At 54.0% G+C, this 20,192-nt stretch overlaps 3 protein-coding genes across 7 annotated transcripts in view; all 3 read left to right on the top strand.

Moving 5' to 3' along the window:
- Window positions 1-1,628, top strand: part of MYO1F (myosin IF) — a 33,785-nt gene extending 32,157 nt beyond the window's left edge. The window contains 1 exon segment of the mRNA XM_079115562.1: window positions 708-1,628. Within this exon segment, the coding sequence (XP_078971688.1) occupies window positions 708-784 (77 nt within the window). The 3' untranslated portion in view covers window positions 785-1,628.
- A 22-nt stretch (window positions 1,629-1,650) lies between these two features.
- ZNF414 (zinc finger protein 414) lies at window positions 1,651-14,636 on the top strand. Of its 4 annotated transcripts, XM_079115551.1 has the most exons (9): window positions 1,651-4,402; window positions 4,974-5,283; window positions 5,551-5,658; window positions 5,765-5,870; window positions 6,335-6,678; window positions 6,759-6,809; window positions 7,273-7,446; window positions 8,289-8,351; window positions 12,268-14,636. In XM_079115551.1, the coding sequence occupies exons 1-9, from the start codon at window positions 4,172-4,174 to the stop codon at window positions 12,387-12,389; spliced, it is 1,509 nt and encodes a 502-aa protein (XP_078971677.1). In that variant the 5' UTR covers window positions 1,651-4,171; the 3' UTR covers window positions 12,390-14,636. The 4 variants fall into 4 exon arrangements, with proteins under 4 accessions (XP_078971677.1, XP_078971676.1, XP_078971679.1 ...); XM_079115550.1 differs by lacking the exon at window positions 12,268-14,636 and having other exon boundaries at window positions 8,289-12,255; XM_079115553.1 differs by lacking the exon at window positions 12,268-14,636 and having other exon boundaries at window positions 8,168-8,298.
- PRAM1 (PML-RARA regulated adaptor molecule 1) lies at window positions 12,271-19,789 on the top strand. 2 transcript variants are annotated; one of them, XM_079115542.1, is made up of 10 exons: window positions 12,271-12,385; window positions 14,628-16,263; window positions 16,352-16,418; window positions 16,495-16,571; window positions 18,671-18,728; window positions 18,845-18,953; window positions 19,082-19,244; window positions 19,325-19,358; window positions 19,441-19,475; window positions 19,594-19,789. In XM_079115542.1, the coding sequence occupies exons 1-10, from the start codon at window positions 12,383-12,385 to the stop codon at window positions 19,629-19,631; spliced, it is 2,220 nt and encodes a 739-aa protein (XP_078971668.1). In that variant the 5' UTR covers window positions 12,271-12,382; the 3' UTR covers window positions 19,632-19,789. The 2 variants fall into 2 exon arrangements, with proteins under 2 accessions (XP_078971668.1, XP_078971669.1); XM_079115543.1 differs by lacking the exons at window positions 16,352-16,418; window positions 16,495-16,571.
- The last annotated feature ends 403 nt before the right edge of the window (window positions 19,790-20,192 follow it).

Genomic DNA, 20,192 nt, shown 5'->3' with positions numbered 1-20,192 from the left:
GGGAGCAGAAGACACTAGCTCACAGCTCTGAGAAGCACCTTCCCTGCCAGTGGCATGGCTGCACAGGCTGGACAGCCCTGGGTCTGAAGGTCACTTCCTAAGCCACCTAGGGGCTCTGGCCTCAGTGCATCACACCTGATCCCTGAGCCTCATTTTTCTCACTTGTCACACATTTCTAGTAGCAGAACCTACTTTGCAGGTCCCTTGCAAGTAGGAAAGAAGCTGCATCTGGAAGGCCCAGGCCACTTGCTACCTTAACTCCTTGGGCTACCTCCGGTGGGGCCTGGGACACACTCCACAGACAGATGTGGGGGCCTCCTGGGAGTCTCAGAGACCTGTTCATTCCTGGATTCACTCTGGGGGTTGTGGGGGGGAGTCTGTAGAAGGAGATGAGCACAAGAAACGGTCTAAAAAATGACAAGGCTGGGGTGTGGCTCGGTGGTAGGGCACTGACTACCATTAGCAAGGCCCTGGGTTCCATCCCTATCACCACAACAAAAGAAAAAGGGAAGAAAGAAAGCAAAAACGACTATGTGAGGCAGTGATTAGGAAAGATCATTCCTCCCTCCCTCCTTTCTCTCCATTGTCAACAACTCTCTCTTGTGCCAAATCAAGGATGCAGAGAGGAGTAAGACAGGCACAGAACGGGCTTGGGGGCTTTCTCCAGTGCAGCTGGCCATCACCTCAAGCTCTTTTCTCTCCCACAGATTCCTCAGGCTGGTGGAAGGGCCGCCTTCATGGCCAGGAGGGTCTCTTCCCAGGAAACTACGTGGAGAAGATCTGAGCTGGGAGTCTGGGATTGTGTCCTCCCACTTGCTCACCTGCCTGTCAGGGAGCCAGGCTGGGCCAGCGGGAATCTTGATTACTTTGGCTGCATTGGCCAGAAAGTCCAATCCCATAGCCTCCAGCCCAACCCAGACTGTGGGTCTGGGGAGATCACTGCTGCAACAACCCTCCCAGACCCTGGCCACCCTCCTGTCACACCTGCTGCCCAAGTCTATTCCTTCTTGTATCAAACAGGGCTAACAGCAGAACCTACCTCCCAGCTGCCTTGTGTGTATGAAACGCATGTCCTAGGCTGTTGGCAAAGTGCTGGGCGTAGTCCAGGGTGAAGGGGCCTTGACAAGTGGGATGTCCTCTTCCCTCATCAGAGGCAATAAATATGTGCCAGGTGAAAAAGTGAATTAAAATTTTTGAATGTCCACAATAAGGACTGGGTTCTCACAACCCTATGAGGGGGGAGCAGTGAATGCCCACACTTTATAGGTGGGCAGATTCAGAGATGTTCAGCCACTTATCCAAGACTCCACAGCGCCCCCCTCACTGAAGCTTCAATTTGTCCCACTTTCCTTTCCAGAAACTGCATCCCAAACGATCCAGCAGATGTTGTCAGCCTCTAAATCTGCAGCCCTCAAACTCATCTGGGACCTCAGTAGACACTTAGGAAGCAGGTTCCACATGGTTCCCTGCAAGCCACCCTGGGTCACCCCTGGCCCCTGCCCCACCATCCTATATATGTTCCCTCTTAGTCTTTACCTACCTGGGGTCAAGACCAGTTCTGACATTTGAGGGTGCTGAATTGCTGCCAGACTCTGAGCATTCCAGGGCTCCCTGTTGGGGCAGCTGGAACCAGCAGGGAGACCCGCTAAGGTGTGAGCCTAAAGATCCAAGCTTTCTGTTCTGGACACCCCCTCTGTCTTCAGCCCCTAAAAGAGCAGCCAGTCTGGGAGGAACAGGGTCAGACTAATGGAGTCAGGACAGAGAAGATACAGATGGCATTGCTGGAGGAGCCAGGAAGGCTGAAGAGGGTTGGTCTCAGATCTTGATGACAAGCAACTATGATGGGGACATTCCAGGCAGTGGACACCTGTCCCACTGGAGAATAAAGGAAGAGGCATAAGAAAGAACATCCAACAAGAAGATTCCCACCTTCTCCCCTCTGCATTTACCTTGGGAAGCCACGCTGGGCTGGAAAAAAGATCACAAGGTTGTAAATGGGTCTCAACAGCCCTATTATTGGCCAGTCATTCTGTAAAAGCACTTAATAATCCCTTGAATGTCTCTGGTCCTCTCCCTCTCTGAGATCCTTTACTCCAGCACAACCACCACAGTGTGCTTGTCTGTCTGCAAGACCTGGGTGTGAGGAAGGCTGGAGGGGAACTGTGTCAATGTCATGGGCTGGGCATTTCCTGCGTGCAGAAGAATAAGGGGTTCAGCTCCCTTCTCTGCCATCAAACTTTGAGGTGCAGCCCTGTGGACTCACTGCTATAGAGGGTACCCACTTGCAGGAAGTAAGGCCTTCTGGGCAGAATGGATGGATGAGAGCTGAGCAGGACAGTAGCGATGGAGAAGGGCATGAGTGTGGTATATTTTAACAGACAGCATCTCATATGTAGGTTACAGGCATCTTCAGGCTGCAAACCTCAATCACCTTGGCTGCACCTGCTGCTCAATGCCACATCCTGTAGACTCACAAAATTTCTTAAATCCGGCCCCGTCCTTTCTGAGGCCTCCCCCATTCTTCCTCAGATTATACTAGCCTCCCCAGCACACTTGCGCGGGCACGTGCACACTCACTCACCCCTCTCCACTTTGCATCAAAATGACTTTTTAAAAAACTTAATGAATTTTTAACTGAATGGTAATTAAAATAAAAATTTTAATTCACACAGCACCAAAGTATGAAAAGTCAGTCTCTTAAAAATTCCTACTCCCCGCCTCTGATATTGTTTTGGGTTTTGTTGTTGTTTTCAGGGCTGAGGATCAAACCCAAGGCCTTGAGCATGCTAAACAAGTACTCTGTCACTGAGCAACACCCCCAGCCCCAGCCCCGTTTGCTACTTTTGATGGATTGAGCCAGTGCCTGGAGCACACTAAGCACACGCCCCTCCCCTTTTTTTCTTCTTTATTTGGTTGGTTCGGTGTCAGGTACTATGGATTGAACCCAGGGGTGCTCTGCCACTGAACTACATTCCCAGTCCTCCTTATTTTTTATTTTAAAAATAAGGCTCAGGCTGGCCTTGAACTTGGTTACAAAAGCATTTAACAATTCTTTGAATATCTCTGGTCCTCTCCCAAGTGGTTGAGATATGGACCTGTGTCACACCTGTCTCCTCCCATTTTCAAATGCCTCCTTCTATTCTCCCTGCATATAAGCAATAGGCACATCTTGTTTTACATAAATAGAAATACACTGCATGTAAAATCCACACCTGCCTAAAACTCAACACTTCTTGAATGATCAAATAATGTCTTCTAGAGATCTGCAATTAAGGATCTATTTTACCATCTGGCCCAAAAATTCATCCTCCAAATGACCACCAGAGATCAGATGCTGTATCTCCTTCTGCTAAAAATTCATCAGTGATTTTACTAGAAACTGTTATTGAAGCCCCCGCAAGACCCATCCTGCACCATGTTCACTTTCTGACCTCCACATGCTACCCTCTTTCTGCTCCAGCAGTGCAAAGGGTTCCCATTTCTTGATAGACAAGTTTGTCCATCCCCACCACAGGACATTTGTACCAGGTTCCCAGGGCATGGTACTTCCTTGATCTTCCATTCACTCCTTGATGAGCAAGGTGACAACTCAGAAGTTACCTCCTCAGAGATGCTTCCTTGACCCATCACTATGACAACCTTCTGTTTTGTTTGTTTTCTTCATTGCACTGGATAGAATCCAAGATCAGTTTCTCCATTTTTGACTATTTCCTCATTTTAAGATGTGAGCAGTTAAGTTTCGGAGCAGAGATTCCTGTCTGTCCCATTCACACCTGGGTCCCTAAAGCCTAGATGAGTACTTAGCACAAAGTAAGATGGACAGAAGACCCATTCCACACCAGTACACACAGGGCTCTGCATCCATACTCCAGGAACCACATTTGGCCACCCGGAGGTGGCCTGTTTAAGCCGAAAGACCTAAAATTATCTTGTTTCCTACCCGTGCTATTACAAAAGATTCATTTCAATTATAGAACTAAAAGCACTGAAAAACTTGACGACTGACTGTTGCCAATTTTGTTCAAAAAGGACCAATTAAAAGAAGAAAACCTGCTGTTTATCGCCTTCGGAGGGCTGACGATGGGACGGGTCAAAAGAGCATGAAGTTGCTCACTTTGCAAATGATCGGAGAGATGCTTCACGCGGAATCTCTATACCTCGCCACAGCCCTATGTTCACAAGTCCGCGAGCACCAGCATCCACGCGGCGGTATAGGACTCGAGCATCAGGCCCGCCCACTTGCGGACCGCAAGAGCGGGCCCCGCCCCTTCTCTCGCGAGAGCTGAGAGGCGGAAAATGGCGCCGACGTGAGTGCGAACCCGCATCGCCCGAGAAAGTCACCGCCTCCCGAGTTGGAGCCGCCGGAACCGCTGGAACCAGACGCCGAGCAGAGGCGAGGATGGTGAGCGCTGCGCTGGGGGAGCGGGCGCGGTACAGCAGCAAGGATTGGCAGGGAGCAGTCCTGTCGCATACACACCCTCCGGCCGACCCCGCCCCCACATCCGGGCACCCGCCCGCTTGCAGTCGTTCGGCTAGCCCCTGCCCCTACTTCCGGGCCTGGCCTCCGATGGGACACGCCCATCAGGCTCGGGTTCCCTCCCTGAACCTCACACAGCAGAGCCACCTGCACCTCCAAGTTCACCTACACAGCTCTGGCCTGGCCAGTACATCCCCGTCACGCACAGTTCATTTCTGGCCGCTCCAACATCTTCATAGATTTGACTCCGCCCATTCCCTCTAATCCTCCCATCTACCCTGTAGGGCGCCTCCCACCTGTCGGAGCTGGAGACGTGGAGATGCTTCTCTCAAGCGTAGCTCCTGACAGAGGCCACAGCTCAGGCCACTCTTACCTCCTTACCCTCTCTTGCTGATGATTTCCTAGAATGGGGAAGGGTGGATGGTTTGGGGCGCGGGGCTCGGGGATTCAGGAATGTTAAGTCCTTTCGGGGTCCAGACTGGTTCTCTTCCGCCAGGAGGAGGAACCGCCCGAGCCCAGCCCAGACTTGCTGGCAACCGCAGAGCCCAACTCCAGTGAGACCGATCAGGAGGTGGTGTCCCCAGTTGTGGCTACTGCAAACACTTCCTCCATGGAAGAGGAGCCAGGCCCTGATCGGGAAGCCACCCCCGCAGTGTGGGACCTTGGAGGGCATGGAGGGACACAGCAGGGTGCCTCCCCAGCCCCAGACAGCTGCCAGCCAGGCCCTGGGCCCAGCCCTGGCCCGATCAGCACAGTCTCCGGGACCAGTGAGGACCAGCGACCTCCCAGGCGACGCCCACCACCAGGTGACCTGTGATGGGGCCTACTGGGGAGTCACAGGTCCCACAACAGGAAATGGGGAGAGCAATGTATAGCCAAACTGGGGGCCATCTACAGGTATTTCTGTCGTCATTTACTGAGCACCAAGTGTATGCCAGAGTTTAGCTTCAGTAAGAAACTGGACCAATCCAGCCCAGTACCCTCTGGTGACTCAATCCGGGTGGGGAACTGGGAGTGGGAGCAGGCAGCACTCATGAGGAAGGAATCTGTGACCCTCACTGTGTATCCTGCAGGGAAACAAATACCCTGCTCTAGCCCTGGCTGCTGTCTCAGTTTCCCCAGTGTTCGAGACCTGGCACAGCATCTTCGAACCCACTGCCCGCCCACACAGTCCCTAGAAGGTAGGACTAAGGCAGATGGTGGGGAAGCAGGTTAGGATGGGAGGCAAGCAGAGCCCCCAAGGACCAGCCTTGGCCACCCCACTCCTCTGCCCTTTGTCCCTGCCAGGCAAGCTCTTCCTCTGCTCAGCCCTCAGCTGCACCGAGAGCTTCCCCAGCATGCAGGAGCTGGTGGCCCATGGCAAGCTGCATTACAAGCCTAATCGCTACTTCAAGTGAGCCCCTGACCAGCCTGCCCTACCCCACCCTATGTGTGGGGTCCAGATCTTTTTCTCTTGGGGGAGCTGTGGTGGGGGGGTTGGGGGAGGTGTCTGGAGATGGGCGTGATCTCCAGCAAGGCCTACCCTATCTATCCAGAAGAGTGACCAGCACCCTGTGCCCAGACTTAAGTGGATGTAGCTCTGCCCGGTTCCTTTTCACTTCCCAAGTGGAAAACCTTGAGTTAAAGTTTAACTTGAGTTAAAATTGAGACTTCCTTCTGCATTTTCCCGGAACTTCAAACTGGGAAGGGTCTAGAATGGTCACAGTCCCCATAGGGGAGGGTGCTTGGGGCAAGCTCCCTCTCCACAGGTTGAGTACCATCCTCGGTTTGGGACCTGGCTGCTTTCCACGTTCGATAGCAATGGATAGGCTCCTCCTTATTGTTCAGAAGACAGCCCAGCCCTGTGCCTGCCCCCAGGTGTGAGAACTGCCTCCTGCGCTTCCGCACCCACCGCTCCCTCTTCAAGCATCTGCATGTTTGCGCAGAGCATGCTCAAAGCCCAGCCCCGCCACCACCCCCTGCCCTGGACAAAGAGCCACCTGCGCCAGAGCGTCCCCCAGAGTCTGACCCTGCGTCGGCGCCGGGCTTGCAGTTTCCACTGCTAGAGCCCTTCACGACCCCAGCCTCTGCCTCCACTGGACCCTTTCTACCCTACTTGAACCCTGCACCTTTTGGCCTAAGTCCTCCGCGCCTGCGCCCCTTCCTGGCTGCTGCTCCAGGGCCACCAGCTTCCAGCACAGCTGTCTGGAAAAAGAGCCAAGGTGAGTGTAGGAGCGGGCAGGGCCTCCTGAAAAGCTTGGCTGAACTCACCCTCTGAACTTGACCCACCTCTTTCCTGTAGGTGCTGGAGGCAGCCCCCGAAGACCGCAGGGCGGCTCCGACGCGCCCTCAGGTGCGTGCAGGTGACCACCAGGGCCGGGTGGAGGGGCTTTCTTGCGCCCTGACGGGCCCTGTGGATGCTGGGAGGCAGCAGTACCCGTCCCCTTCCCAGGTGGCTGGAAGTGTCACCCCTTAAAATATATGATTTTGCCGTTAAAATTACTGGCACCTGCGCCTTAATCTGCGCCGGCGTTTTTGTGTAAAACTCGCGCCCGGTTCACCTGTGAGCGGTCCTCCCCGCCCCGCCCCGCCCCGCCCCTCATCCCCCGCGGGGGTTTGAGGATGGGAGTGAGACAGGTTTAGCGCCCTCAAAGACGGGCAAACAGGCCCAGGAAAAACCGAACCAACCACGCCCGACCTTGGGCATCCGGGAGCTGGGAGCAGGTGCAGCCTTCCCTCGCCCGCGTCCACCATTACAGGACTGGTCCTCTGGGTTGGGGCTCGGGACTGATCGGGTCCCGCCTGCCTGCCCGCAGGGCATGCTGCCCCGAGCCGCATCGTGTGGGAGCACACGCGCGGCCGCTACTCGTGCATGCAGTGCACCTTCTCCACGGCCTCGCGGCCCGCCATGACACTGCATCTGCAGGATCACCGCACCAGCGGCCCCGCAGCCCCCGCGCCTGGGCTGCCACGCCCCGACGCCCCGGCGGGTAAGGCGGAGGAATGTGAGAGTGGAGAGGGCGGGGAACCAGAGGCTAGGGGCGAGGCCGAGGCTCAGGCTCCCCCTCCTCTGCCCCAACCAGACCCGACCCCGCTTGCATCTAAGGTGTCACCGCTGCTGTCAGAGGGGGAACTTCCGGTTTTCTCACCTCTTTGAATCCCGCTGCTTTGGGAGTGGGTGGTGGGTTATGGAGATTTTTGTAATTTTAAGTGGGGAACAATAAAGGAGGCGCGATGAGCCAGCCTGTGCTGTGTCTGGGTCCCTTGCCCCTCTGATGCGCTGAGCTGCACCTAGCAGACCTGGGGCTCTCAGACCTTTTGAAGGACACCTCGGGGGTGGCTCCACAAAATATAAGACCCTTCTTTTCACAATCCCAGTTGTCAACTACCCCTTTACCTCAACAGTGGGGCCGAGGTCTCCATCTCCATGCCACCCCATCCAGAGGTAGGCAGGGCAGCCTGTACCCACCACTTCACGTCCCACCACTTCCAGAAATCAGATGGGATGGAATTTTCTAGGTTTTTATGTATTAAGGTATCCTGGGAGTTGGAAAGACAGGCTCAGATACTAGTCCTGAGAGTTCCTGGAGTCCCCTGATCTTGAGGCCAGTACTGACTCAGGAGGGAAGAAGCTTTAAAGTTAGGCTGTGCTAGAGCTCCCAAGGTGGGGCAGGATGGGGGCCCAGGCCTTGTCACCTTTGCTGTCTGCAGGACCCTCTGCTGCTGCTTCTGTCCTGTCCCAGCTCTGAGGAGATGGATGGGTCAAGGCCAGCCCTGGGAAGCCTGCGTTCCTTCTTCACTCCTGCCCCATCTCTGTTCTCTGCCCCATCAGGAAAACCCAGACCAGGGTCACAGTGCTGCTCCAGCCCAGAAGCTGACCAGCCAAGCCTCCTGGGTAGGGAAGTCCTGGAGGTTGATTTTACCTTCTGCATCTTGATCCCTTCCTCTCCCTTCTCTCCAGCCTCTAACCCAGGCCATAACGCTCCCACTCCTCAGGCAATAGGTGACCAATCCCTTGTTACCTGGGGACCTGTTCTGCAAACAGTCTCTTCCCTGGATGCCCCTCCCCTGCCCAGTACCCTTCAACAGCTCCCCATAACCTTCTGAACAAAGATCCTTCTCTTCCAATAGCCCACAAGCCCCCATCTTGAACCTCTCCCCTTACCAGGCCCACACTTGGTTATTTCCTCATCCTTCTGCAAACAGAGACATCCTAAGAGGAAGAACCCAAGGACCTCCCCCACCTCACCCCACCCCATTTTGTCCCACTTTCTTACTCCCTCCCACTTATCCCCTGAATCCATATGGGTATTGTTCTCTTCATCCTGATATCTGCAGCCAAGACATCATTCACCCACTGGGTGGGGTTTCCCAAGCCCTGCCCTGCCCTCACAGCCTTACCATCTACTTATTCCTCAGTCCCCATCCTCACCCTCATTGGAACCCATGACCCCCAGTGCATCCACCTCAAGCTGAGTGGAAGCCCAGGTAGATGAGTTGGGGCAGCTACTCAAACACCTGCACCTAGTTATCTGCTGCCATGTCACATTAGAGTTGGACAGTCCAGGTTCACAAGCCCTTCAGCTTCTGTAAGGGGCAGGCAGGAGATCAAGGTACCTTTTATTACCAAGCCACCTAGATCCAGGTGCTTGTCTGCCTGCCTGCCAGGTAGCATAGGCTGCATATCAACCATGCCAGCACCTCAAGGACCCTGCCACGATGGTATCAGATGTGGGTCACGAAAGGCCACCAGGGGATACTGGAGCTCTAAGATCCCCCGAACTTCCCCTTTCTCAGTCAGAAGCCTTGGAACCATGACTGTATTATCCTGGGGAGACTCGACCTCACTTTCCTAGTCTTTAAAATGGTTGTCATGATGCTCAGGCTTTGAAGACTTGTACTAAAGGGGGCTGAGGTGGAGAAGAGGCTTGGGAAATGCCTGCTGAATGATCCACATCCCTAGGGCCACCAGTTCCATCGTTGCCGGGGATCCTGTCAACTGGAAGGATGGTGAGCCTGGGTCAAGGAACCCATTGTACAAGATGAGGAGAGGCTAGGAGTTGCAGGTGGCTGTAGCCCGCCTCCAGACAAGTCACTGATTCTCCACTGCTCTGGAGGCTGGCCGTAGGTACCACAGACAGGACCACCCTGGCTGTATGCCCACAGGACACCCTCCTTAGTTCCTGTTCCTGCATTCCCAAGGTCCCAGATGCCCTCCAAGATCTGGCTCTAGTCCCAGGTCATCCTCCATCTCCAGGGACAGAGCCATGTCTCCTCTCCCCCAGGCTCCCAACCAGTCTCCAGGGTACCAGAGAAAAAGTCTTCTGCTCCATCCCATGCTACTTCCCTGCCAGCAGAGACCCAAAGCCACAGAGAGGAAGAGACTCTCCATGGGTACCACTGTTTCACGTGGCCTACACCTCCTTTTGGAGCACTGAAACTGCCCTGAGGCCTAGGGAGCGTCCACTGTCCACTTCATCCACTCCAACACCACCTGCAACCCCTACTGCCACCCTCCCAATACAAGTGCAACCATTGTCTTCTCTCCTGGAAAGTCTTACAGTCCCTAGAGCCCCTTCTAGGTTTCCACAGCTTTCACACCTCTTTTGGCCAAGTTGAGGACATACAGGTTATCCCCTGCCTGCCTGCTCAACTTGGGGACACAGAAAGCTTGAGTCCTCTTCTACCAACAGGAGGTGACTGGGAGTGTCAGTCTGGGATTGGCTGATACTCTGGAGTATGACTCCAGAGAGAATTAATGCTGGCTCTGAGCTTAGTCCCGATCTGATAGGCACCTGGCTGCACAGCTGCCCAGCAGTGCCAGCTTGACCAGAGACAACAGGCTCACCCTGAACATGCTGAGCAGATCCAGGAAGCTTAACTGCACTGAGACCAGCCAGATGCCTCCACCGCCCAGACATTGTCTGGCAACAGCTCTGCCACCTGCAGATGGCTGATTGGGTGGGTTATCCTCAGTTAGAGCTGAGAGAAAAGGTAAGGTCTCCTGGGGGTAGGTGGAGTGTGTCTGTGGTCCTGAACATCCCCATTCCATTCCTCTTCCTCCCTGCACAGTTCCACAGCTGCACCCCAAAGAAACCCCACTCCTCCAGGCCGACCCTGGCCCACACTCACTTCAGGAATGACAATGCAGGAGTCAAACACACAAAGGGAAGTTGGGGGCATGCCCTCTGGTGGCCATGGTGGGAGCCTGTGCGCCTTACCCACTGGCACCTCAGTAAATAGTGCAAGGGGCTTGCCCAGACACCAAATTGCAAGTTCCTGGCTCGAGATGTCCATACTGAGTGACCAACCCTGAGCCCAGGGAATCCCCAGCTATCATTCAGTGTTTTGGTTTGCCTTGATTGTGCACCTACTGTATGTTCTTGGCCAATACTCGTATGTTTTACCAGTTTTCCCCCACAATCATCATGTCCTGGAGACCCAGAGAGGAACCACACCTGGTCATCCTTGCCCTCCTGGGACTCCTGTTTAAATGAGGGCCCCTGTCTGGGAACTGTGATGCCAGAATCCAGGAAGTACTGGCACAGAGGCCTCCAAATCCTGACCAAGTGCTCTTGAAGATTTAAAAAGTAACCAATCTGAGTCCTTTCCCACTATGACCTACAAAAAGCTCCTGCTGAGAATGAGGCAAGAGGAGTCTCCCTTTAGTCTCTGTAGGGTCCCTCTGGTTTAAATAAGCTCAGGAAAACTCACCCTGTTCATTCAAGTATGCACCAGCAGCCTGGGCACCACCACCTGGGTCAGAACCTGCACTCCAGATGATTCTGGGAGGACCAGCACATTTCATTTAGCCATGCATTGGAATCACCTGCCAGAGTCTGAAATAAAAACCCTTGCTCAGGCCTCACCTCAGATCTGCTACGTCAGAATGTCCAGGAGGTTGTTTGAAAACTGCTCAGGCAGTTCCAACATGTGGCCAAACTAAGTGCAGGGCTCTGCACTCTTCTGGTGGGTGTTTTCTCCCTTCATGTACGCGACCAGGGTCACAGATTTTTAGTGGATGAAGCCCTGCAGATGGGACTCGCCCTGTTCTGGGCAGGCCTCTACCCACTACCTGCCTTTGTCCCCTTTGCTCAGGACTCCACAGGGCCATGCTGCCTTCAGTTTCCCTTGTATCCAGTCTTACAGTTCCTACTCTGTCCACTACCTTCAGTCACAGGGAACCTGTGTCTTCAGACCCCCTTCTTCTTTGGGGGCAAGATCTTTGACACCACTCACCCTCCACTCCCAAATTTCCATCTTCCTTGAGCCCTCTGCCCTGGCCTGTGGTACATCTGTCATGCTAACAGGGAAGTCCTGCTGAGAGTGGCAGGAAAAGTGTGGAAATGAGGAAGGCGGGTGAGGCAACAAGAAGAGGCAGATGTGGCCTCACCACCCCACATTGCTCCCATGTCTTGGGTCTCCCCACTTCCCCAGTGACCTCCTAAGTCCCAGAGCCAATCGTACACACTCCTCCATGTTGAGATGTCCCCCTCCTGTGGCTCTCCAGTCCTGGTTGAATATGCTTGGCCTGTTTCTTTGGAGACAGGTCACCAGGGCCTGGCACTCAAGTCCTGAAGTCAGGACACGAAAGTGGTATGAGTTACTAGGGACAGCAGAGCAACAAGAAAATAGTGACAACTATTGACTGTGTTGGGGATATGCTGCTGCCCAATGCACTAATCTCAAGGACAGCAGCAGGCAGGATAGGAACTAACTCAAGGGGAGACATAAATGCCCCAAAGGATCTGGGGAGAGGCCAGGACCGTCCCCGCCCACTTTCCTTCCTCCTGTCCTCTCCACCCTCACAGCAGCCCCCACCTTCTTTGTGTGCTGGCCTGTAGAACAGAAGCCACAGATACTTCCTGAAGGCAACCACCTCAGCTCAGAGCCCACCGCCCTGTGGCCCATCACAAGCCTGCAACCATGGTGAGTCCCCAAGTCCCAGGAGAGGCCCATAATGGCCTGGAAGCAAGGGGCACAGCAGGTAGAAATTGTGGAGGGCATGCCCAAGGGAAGCGGAGAGGTAGAGAGGGGCTGGGAAATGGGAACGTCTACACCAAGGCGTTGAGGTAGGAAGCAGCCATGGCACAACTCTAGGACACAGTTCAGGCTCCTGCGGTCCAGGCTAAAGTTGCAACTGCACAGGGAATGGGTGGGACTGCCTGGGATGACTGCCCTCTCCCGCAATCAACATCAGCAGCAAGCTGGGAACATGCAGCCAGGATGAAGACAGAGCTTCCTGTGGGGTGACTAAGTGGGTCACAAACTCTGTGCCCCCTGCCATTACCAGTCACTCAAGTTGTGACCTGCTAACCCTGACTTAGCTATCCCTGGGTTTACCCAGGACCCTTTGCCTCAACCCACCCAGGCTGGGAGCTTCAAAGGAGGCACTTCAGGGCCCAGGCAGAAACTACCATCTTTCCCAGGAGAACTCCCAATTCCCTGGATCTCTAGATGAGGAAAGAGAGGCACGTAGGAAGGCAGGGGTCACATGCTTCTGCTCTTTCCCTCCCCCAAACTCCTTGGTCCCAGGTGAAGACAGGTTTGGGGGTCCAAGGTAGTGTCCCCTCAGAGGAGGCTTGGCCTTCTTATCCATCTGTGGAAGTTGTCTGTGGCCCATGGTTCAGGATCAGCTTCAAGGGCACCTGGGACCATTGGTACATGTGCCTAACAGGTGCCTGTGGGTGGTAGCCTACCTGCTCGTCCTCGTGGAGGCTGTCTACTCAGAACCTCCCTGACCATCAGTCCAGGTGGCAGAGACTGGGAGCTAAGTTCCTACATCTGCTTCGTGATCTGTCAGTGATGGTCACACTGAGTATATGCCTGTCTTTGTGACTCTGTGTATTCTTTGTCTGCAAATATTTACTGAACATTTACTATATGCCAGGCACTGGGAGGTCGGCAATGAACAGACTATAGGAGCGAGAGCAATTAAGTGTGTGTGTGCATTTGGAAAAACAAAAAACTAATTAAAAAAACTCAGTCAATGGTGCTTGAGGCATAGAGCTCAGTGGCAGGGTACTTGCCAGACCCTGGGTTCAGTCCCCAACACCAAACAACAACAAACCAAGAAACAACAGTCAAGCTTTTTTTTTTGGGGGGGTGGGTACCAGGGATTGAACTCAGGGGAACTCAACCACTGAGCCACATCCCCAGCCCTATTTTGTGTTTTATTTAGAGACAGGGTCTTACCGAGTTGCTTGGCGCCTCACTTTTGCTGAGGCTGGCTTTGAACTCATGATCCTCCTGCCTTAGCCTCCCCAGCCACTGGGATTACAGGTGTGCGCCACTGCACCTGACCAAGACATGTTTTTAAAAACTTATGTAGTAAAATCGTTTGATATGTGGTGGCAGATATGAACAGCCATGTGGGCTGGGGACGATGGGGAGCATTAAAAGGGAAGTCGTCTCTAATTTAAAGAAGATATTGGATAGAGACCTGGAGAAAAGAAAGGAGACCCCAACATGATAGAGGGATGTGTCCCAGATGAGGAGCAGGGCAGAGCTCCCGAGGTGGAAGGGAGAGGGACAAGGCTGGTTCGTTCTGGGCCTTCAGACCACTTGTGCTTCCTGGGGTGATGAGTTATCATGGGCAGTTTTTTAGCAACCTTCCTCCAGCTACTGTTGGAGAGCTGAATAAGGCTGGAGGCTGCAGACCAGCGAGGAGTCTGTACAGTAGTCTGGGCAGGCGGGGGAAGGTTCCTCCACTAGGGTTACTGTGGCAGAGGCAGTGAGAAGTGGTTGGATTCCGGATGTATTTTGAAACGAGAACAGAAAGACCTGAGAGGACATGGGGAGGGGAGGTGGAGGGAGTGGAGGATGCTGGGAAGGCACCTCCAACTGAGAGGCTGTTGGGGTCACTGACTGTGGAAGAGGCATCAGTAGCAGCTCCAGTCCTGCTGAGATTAGATGTCTAAGTGGACAAGTAAGGAGGGTGCAGTTTTCAGGAGACTGGGGTCAGGAGGACAGTTCTTGGTCAAGAGAAGTGGCCCAAGGGCTGAAGTCAAGAAAGACGGAGGCAGGACAGGAGACTTGAGGGAAGGGGATGGTGATGATGGGTTTGTCTGCAACTGACCATGTTCCCAGCCATGTCCATGGGTACCCAGGTCTCTCTCTCCATTATGCTTCTGTGTGTAAGAGTCCCTGCCTGACACTCCATGTCCCCTAGGGGAGCCATCAGGACTTCCGGAGCCTCCAAGCCAAGTTCCAGGCCTCTCAATCAGAGCCTAATGAACTCCCCAAAAAATCCCCGCAGCCAGAGTTCAACAAATTGCTGAACAAATTTCCAAATCCTGAGCTAAGCGAGCAGCCCAAGAAGATCTTGCAGCCTGAGGTCACTGAGGCCCCTCAGAAGATCAGTGCAGGGTCCTTAAGGTCTCCACAGTCCCAGTTTGCTGATCTCCCCAAGAAGCCCTTGAAGCCTGAGTTCACTAACCTCCCCAGGAAGCCCCAGCAACCTGAGTTCACCGATCTCCCCCAGAGGTCCCAGCAGCCCAAGTTCACTGATCTCCCCAAGAAGCCCCAGCAGCCTGAGTTCACTGATCTCCCCAAGAAGCCCCAGCAACGAGCTTTTACTGATCTCCCCAATAAACCCTCCAAACCTGAGTTCACCGATCTCCCCAAGAAGTTTCCACAACTTGAGGCCACTCCATTTCCCAGGAAGCCCTTACAACCCGAGGTAAGTGAGGCTCCTCGGAATGTCTGGCAGTCTGAGCCCAGCACGCTTGTCCAGAAGCCCCCACAAGCAGAGCACAGCAACCCTGCCAAGCCCCCTACAGAACCCAAACTCAGCACATTCTCCAAGAAGTTCTGGCAGCCTGAGTCCAATGAGGAATCCATCAGGCCTTTACAGACTGAGTTCAGTACATTTCCCAAGAAGCCCTCACAGCCTGAGTTCAAGTTCAATGCGCATCCCAGGAAGCCCCCACAGCCTCAGGCTGGTAGCCTCCCAAGGAAGTCCCTACCACAAGAGCCTGAATTCACTGAGGTCCCTCAGTTGCTCCCCTCGAAGTCTGGGTCCAGTGAGCCCCAACTCTACTCCCCAAAGCCTGACCTCGGTACCTTGCCCAAGAAGCCCCCACAACTACAGGCTGGTGACCTCCATAAGTCCCTGACACAGCCTGAGTTCAGAGAGGTCCCTCAAAAGACCCCCTTGAAGGAGTATGAGTCCAGTGAAAGCCAACCCCACTACCTGCAGCCAGGCCTCAGTGCATTTCCCAAGAAGCCCCCACATCTTCAGCCAAGTAAACTCCCCAAGAAGCCCCTGAAGCCTGAGTTCAGTGACCTTACCAGGACTTCCTCAGAACCTGAAGTCTGTGTGCTTCCCAAGAGGCCAAAGCAGCCTGAACTCAAAGGACTTTCCAAGAAGACCCCTAAGGCAGAGCCGGGCAGTCTCCCCAGGACCTCCTCAGAACCAGAGTTCAGCTCATTGCCCAGGAAGTTTCAGCAGCCTGAGTACCAAGGGCCACCTCGCAAGTTCTCCCAGCCTGAGCCCAATGATAGGCCCAAGAAGCACCTGCAGTCCAAGTTCTTCAGGGATTTTTCTAGAAAGCCCCCAATCCTGGGCTCAGTTTCTGAGAGCTCACTGCCCTCTGCCACCTTGGGCTCCAGGCCCCACCTGCTCAGCCCTGGATTTGGAGCTGCTGGGACACCCCGCTGGAGGTCAGAAGACTTCAAAGCTTACAACCCACCCCAGCGGAAGCCACTGCCCCCAGCCAGCAGCCTGGGACCACCTCCAGCCAAACCCCCACATCCCCCAGGCCCCATGGATATCCAGAGCTTTCGGAGACTCTCAGCAGCCACAGGTGAGTCAGGATGGGATGCACAAACAGAACGGAGGGGGCTCCTAGGCAGTGCCATCTCCCTCCCATCCTCTCCCCACCCACCCTACAGCTTTACAGAGGAGTTGCTGGTCTGCTGGGACTCACTTCCTGGCCCAACAGCCTAAAGACAACTCACAGTGAGTGTGGGGAAGAAAGGGGGGTCAGGCACACTTTGTGGGCTGAAGGAGGCCCTCATCTCAGGTACCCCTGCAGGGATCCGGATGAGATCTATGAGCCGTATGACGACGCAGAGCCCACAGAGGACTCAGGCCCTAGCTCCAGAGGCAGAGGTTTGTTGGTGACCTGCCCAAGGTCCTATAAAGCATTTGCTGCAGGGGCATTTTCTGCCAGGTTCTCTGGTATAAGGCCAAGCAACAATTCAGGTCATGCAGGCTCCTGCTAGGCAGAACCATGAGCAAGGGACCCCAGAAGCCCACAGTCAAGGACAAGTCTGTTGTAGGCAGTAGTGTGGTCCAGGGTGGTAGCAGAAGGCACATACAACAATGGAAAAATCCAGAGATCAAAGCTGCAAACAGGACTTAACCATGCAATGCGTGGACAGGTACCAACTTTGAAGCCTAATCTTCAGGTACATAGTGCAGCCAACTCAGGGTTGGGGAAAAGATGCTACCTATGTTCTACATTAGACCTGTGTCTGAGGTACCAAAGAATGTTTAGCATCCCTTGTAGGCCTACACTCAGGAGACAGGCATGGGCCAGAGACAGGTATAACAGTAGTGGAATGGGAAGCCACTCTACACTGGGATTCTGAAGGCTCCTAAAGGGAAGGGTCAAGTCCTAGTAGGCCTAAGCCTCCAGGCCACAAGAGTTTAAGTTTGAGAAGAGGTGGAGCAAGCCTGCAGGGCTGCTCAAAGTGAAGTGGCAGCAGCTTTGACCAGACTCCCTTTCCATAGCCCAATCTAAGAACAGCCCCCAAACCCAACAAGGCCCTTCCCTGGCAACAGCAGTAAGGACTTTCGTGCAAGCACTCAAGCTGAATCTACAGCCCACGCTCCCATCCCTCACCAAGGCGTATCACACCCCACCCCCATTTCACTGATATGGAAGTTTGAGGATCTGAAACTTGCCCAAGCCAACAGTCAGTCCTGATCTGTGGGAGCTTCAGTCAAACACTCCTGTAACAGGCTGTTCCACCTCACCATCTGTGGGAGGAGCTTTCTGCAGACAAATGGGGAGTCTGGTCTTTAGGGTGCTACTGCTCTCCCACTAGCCCAAGGTTCTGGTACAGAATGTGACTGGCTGCCTCCAGTGTCCCTGATCGCTGCTCCTTCCTGGGCTCCTCTGCTTCCCCTGGGTGATCTCCAGGATCCGCTTTCGACACCTCTTTAGCACACAGCTTCCTGGCAGGGCCCCTCCTATTTCCGCTCCTGGGAGGATCTGTGGCTGCTGGGTTGAACCCTGGCTGACACTGTGGTCTTGGAAAGGTCAATCTCAGAGCAGCAGGCAGGGTGGGTGGGTACAATACTGATGCCACTTGGAAGGCTGCTTGAAGTAGGGGTGTGGAGCAGGGTACCAGCAGGCACTGCTGACCTGAAATACCCAATGACACAGCAGGTCATTCATAGAGGACAAGCTGGGGCCTCAGGTTCAGGCCCTTCACTCACCTGAGCTGGAGGCTCCCATCATAAGAAGGACCCTTGACCATCAGGAGTTATACCCCAAAGCCTGGTAAACCACTGCTGCCAAGTGGCATAAGTCAGACCTCCTCTGGGGAGATCCCTCCATCCAGCCTCATCAGCAGCAAGGCCAGTACAAAAAACTCCCCTTAGAATCCCCTTCTCAGAGGTGGTATTTCCTTGCCTCTAGGGAATGCTTGCCTTTGTTTACCTTTTTTTTTTTTTTGCGGTGCTGGGGATCGAACCCAGGACTTTGTGCTTGTAAGGTAAGCGCTCTACCGACTGAGCTATCTCCCCAGCCCGTCTTTGTTTACTTTTTGACCCAAATCTCATTACAATTACCAACCTGTTCTAGGCAGCAGAAGCAAAGTCACCCTACAAGTCTACAGATAGATCCTTCCTTTAACCACTTACTACCTGGTAACCCAGACAGACTGCTTAGCTGCTCTGAGCCTTTCTCGCCAGCGAGTTAGAAATGACAGTATAACCTAACAGCACGAATAAGGTGGCTGTGGGGTTGGTGACAATGTGGGAAAGCAGTTTCTGCCATGTTAACATGAGGGAATTAAGACAATCCACTCAAATCAAAGAAACCTTGAGAAAGGCCTGGAAGAAGGTGACAGGGTGAGAGAGCACCTGGCAGATTCTGGGAGGTTATGAGAACCAACACACAGTAGTCTCACCCAAGATAGAGTCACTAGAGTAGGTTGAGCTGGGGATCCATGACCTGACTTGGTGTTGACTGCCCACAGATGAAGTGCTGTCTACTCAACAAGCCACCAGGAGGCAGTCACAGGACCCAGAGCTCAGGTACCCCAGGGCAAAGGGGTGGGATAGGGTGAGGTTGAGTTCACAGAAGCGTGAAGGTGGAACCCTGAAAGGAACACATCTTGCTCATGAGCACCCCAATTCTTGGGGGGGATGAGGAAAGAGAAGGTCCCCCAGCCACAGCAGTTGCCACCTATGGATCCAAAGCTGCTGAAGCAGATCAGGAAAGCGGAGAAAGCTGAGCGGGAGTTCCGGAAGAAGTTCAAGGTGGGGACGCCAAGTGAAACGAGTCCTGGGAGGGCTGGAACCAGGTCCCCAGAGTCCCATCCTCAAGAAGGTGGACAGAGCGTGGGGTGAGAGCGTGAGCAAGAGCTCTAATATCTCGTGCCCCCCAGTTTGAAGGGGAGATTGTGATTCATACAAGGATGATGATCGATCCCAACGCCAAGACCCGTCGCGGAGGTGGCAAACACCTGGGAATCCGGCGTGGAGAAATTCTGGAGGTTATTGAATTCACCAGCAAGGAGGAGATGCTCTGCCGGGATCCCAAGGGCAAATGTGAGTGAACCTGGTCCCAAAACTTTGGGGGGGGAAGGCCACCTCAGGCTGAGGACCCACCAGGCCTACTCTCTTCACAGATGGCTATGTGCCCAGAACAGCTCTCCTGCCACTGTAAGTGCTGCCCCTGATGGGGTCTGGGAAGGGATGGGGATGGCCCAGGTACTCCCTGCTGACCTCACTGTGCTCTTGCCAGGGAAACAGAGGTGTATGACGATGTCAGCTTCTGGGGTATGTAGATGCTGTGGGGTGGGCTGGAATGGTTGGAAGGGACCAGAATGACATCCAGGGGACGACCTGTTCCTTGCCTCTGGGGAGAGGGGTCACTGCAAGTCACCCCTCCTTGCAGACCCTTTGGAGAGTCAACCATTTCTCCGAGGACAGTAGAGCCCTCAGGTGGGGCACAGAACAGCCTGCCAGCCCAGCTACCCACTAACCCAGGAGCCTTGGATCCCAGTTTGACAGAGCTGTCCAGGTGGCATGTGTGACCACATAAAGCCTCTTCAAAACATTCCCTGCTTTTTGTATTTTCTTTTCATCCTGACTGGCACTCTTCAAGCAACGTATGTGTATGTGTCTGTGTGTGTGTCTCCCCACTGAAGCCTTTCTCTGTGGGAGGTCATGCCCCCAAATCCTGATCTCACTTCTCAGCCACCAGAGTGGGGAAGGAGCCGGGGAGCAGGGTGCACACTGCACTCAATGCCCCTCCACACCCAAACAGGACAAGCAGCAGCTACAGACCCTCACAAGCTGCAAATGTCTCACCAAGCAGGTTTATGAAAGCACTTCATTGGAGGGGCCCCGACTCTTAAAGAACCTAGGTATGAACTTCCGCCCAAACCTCTGGAGGGAGCATACATGCCTGAACACTGGCAATTTCTCCTTCCTGTTTTATTAAAGAAAAGTCAAACTAGAAATGAGCCTGACACCATCTGTGTCTCACAAGAG

The sequence above is a fragment of the Sciurus vulgaris genome (assembly GCF_902686455.1).
Source record: "Sciurus vulgaris genome assembly, chromosome: 16".
NCBI lineage: Eukaryota > Metazoa > Chordata > Mammalia > Rodentia > Sciuridae > Sciurus > Sciurus vulgaris.
Note: the sequence above shows the minus strand (reverse complement) of the source record. Positions and strands in the feature narration are given on the sequence as shown.